The sequence below is a fragment of the Dysidea avara genome, unplaced genomic scaffold (assembly GCF_963678975.1).
Source record: "Dysidea avara unplaced genomic scaffold, odDysAvar1.4 SCAFFOLD_524, whole genome shotgun sequence".
In the NCBI taxonomy this organism is placed as follows: domain Eukaryota; kingdom Metazoa; phylum Porifera; class Demospongiae; order Dictyoceratida; family Dysideidae; genus Dysidea; species Dysidea avara.
Genome location: NW_027078083.1, coordinates 1 through 2,274, shown reverse-complemented (window position 1 = coordinate 2,274; position 2,274 = coordinate 1). Strand labels below are relative to the sequence as shown.

The window sequence follows — 2,274 nt, the reverse complement described above, 5'->3', positions numbered from 1 at the left end:
ATTGACTAACATCATAAAAATTTTCTCTTTCAATAGGAACAGAAGAAGGCATGTGTGTGTCTAAAATAGGCATGCGAACACATCTCGTAGGAACTGATCTTGGGTCAAATTGCATTTGAAGTTTACTATCAGGATTATTTCTAGCCAATATTCCACGATTTAATTCTTCTGTTCTTTCCATTTGACATATTTTAACATCCTTAAAGATACTTTGACTCATTATATATAACATTATAAAATAATTAGAGATATTCCACTAAATTATTTATCTGCGAAATGTGTGGAATTTTTGCTATTCTAAACAACTCTAAAATAAATGAAACAATTGAAAAAGGTTTTAAAAGTGGAAGTGGTCGAGGTCCAGAATTTTCAAAATTAGTAACTACGCAAAATAATGTTACACTCGGATTTCATCGTCTTGCGATTAACGGATTAAATGAAACATCTAATCAACCACTACATGTAAATGGTATTACGTTGATATGTAACGGTGAAATATATAATTACAAACATCTTTACAAACTAATGAATATTGAACCCACAACACAATCAGACTGTGAAGTAATTATCCATTGTTATCAAAAATTTGGCATAAAATATACTCTTGACATATTAGATGGTGTATTTGCATTCGTTTTAATTGATAATCAAAAGGGAGAACTTTATGTGGCGCGAGACGTCTATGGTGTTCGACCACTCTTTTGTAGTTTTCAAGATTCTTATCTTTCTAGTAATAGAGAAGAACATGATGATTGTTTTTTCTTTGCTTCTGAACTCAAAATGATTCATGGACTTACAAAACAAGAAATTTGTCAGTTTCGTCCAGCAAGTTATTCCAAATATGTTTTTATGGATAAATGGGTACAACAAGAAACAAATGTTACATATCATGTAGGACATACCAATCAGTCATCTACTTGGTATTATAACGAAATTAGGGAAAAACTCATTTCAGCAGTTAGAAAACGTATTTCTACTACAGAACGTCCAATTGCTTGTTTGCTATCAGGAGGATTGGATAGTAGTTTGATTACATCTATTGTTTCATCATTTATGGATACAAAGGAGAAAAAATTAGAAACCTATAGTATTGGCTTGGAAGGTTCAGAAGATCTTAAATATGCTAGACTTGTTGCCAATTTTTTAAAAACAAATCATCATGAAATTATTGTGAGTGAAATGGATTTCTTAGAAGCGATTCCTGAAGTAATTAAAACGATTGAAAGCTATGACACAACTACTGTTCGTGCTAGTGTTGGTAATTATTTAGTTGCTAAATATATTAAAGAAAATAGTGATGCTAAGGTTATTTTTAATGGAGATGGCTCGGATGAAGTTACTGGTGGATACATGTATTTTCACAAAGCACCAGATAGTCTTAGTTTTGATAATGAATGTAAAAGATTATTGAAAGATATTTGTTACTTTGATGTATTGCGTTCGGACCGTTGTATTTCTTGTCATGGTTTGGAAGCACGCACACCATTTTTAGATAAAGAATTTGTTCGAAATTATCTTTCTCTTCCTTATAAAAAACGGTATCATGTTGAAAAAAAACAATGTGAAAAATATTTACTACGTGATGCATTTGGAAATTATTTACCTACGGAAGTATTGTTTCGTACAAAGGAAGCATTTAGTGATGGTGTAAGTAAACAAACTCGTTCATGGTATCAAATTATTCAAGAACATATTGAATATTTAGATTTAGATATGACAAAACAATATGAAATAAATCCACCCCAAACAAAAGAACAATATTATTATCGTTCAGTATTTGAAGAATTTTATCCTGGAAGAAGTAATGTTATTCCTTATTTTTGGATGCCTCGTTTTGTAGAAAATGCGACCGACAGTAGCGCGCGAACATTAGATATTTATACACAACAAATGAACCAAGAAAAATAGACCAGCAAAAAATAAAAATAATCATAGTATGTATAAATGAATTTAATGGAGAGAATTTTTTTATTATTGACATATTTTTCATATTTATTATATTTTTTTATATATTTAAATGTTTGGAATAAAGCACCAGAATATTTAAATACAATCAGTAATTTATTACAATTTTACGTTGCCCTATTATTAGTATATTTCTTCAATCCATTCACAAAGAAATTGTATGGGAAATTTCATAAAAGACTTGCATTCTCATCAGGTATTATGTTATTAACATCTGTGTCATTTGAAAGTCTTCTTTCTAAAATCAACGAAATAAAAAATTTTATTAACAATGTTTTTTAATTTCAATTTTTACTTAATAAATAAAAA

The 2,274-nt window shown here is 29.1% G+C and overlaps 1 protein-coding gene across 1 annotated transcript; it reads left to right on the top strand.

Annotated features, from left to right (window-relative positions):
* Nucleotides 1-849: 849 nt before the first annotated feature.
* On the top strand, nucleotides 850-1,801 carry LOC136246185 (asparagine synthetase [glutamine-hydrolyzing]-like; the record flags this gene model as incomplete). The annotated part of the gene is made up of 2 exons (XM_066037628.1): nucleotides 850-1,651; nucleotides 1,706-1,801. Coding segments are annotated over exons 1-2 (898 nt in total), but the record flags the coding sequence as incomplete, so codon positions are not given.
* Between the last annotated feature and the right edge of the window lie 473 nt (nucleotides 1,802-2,274).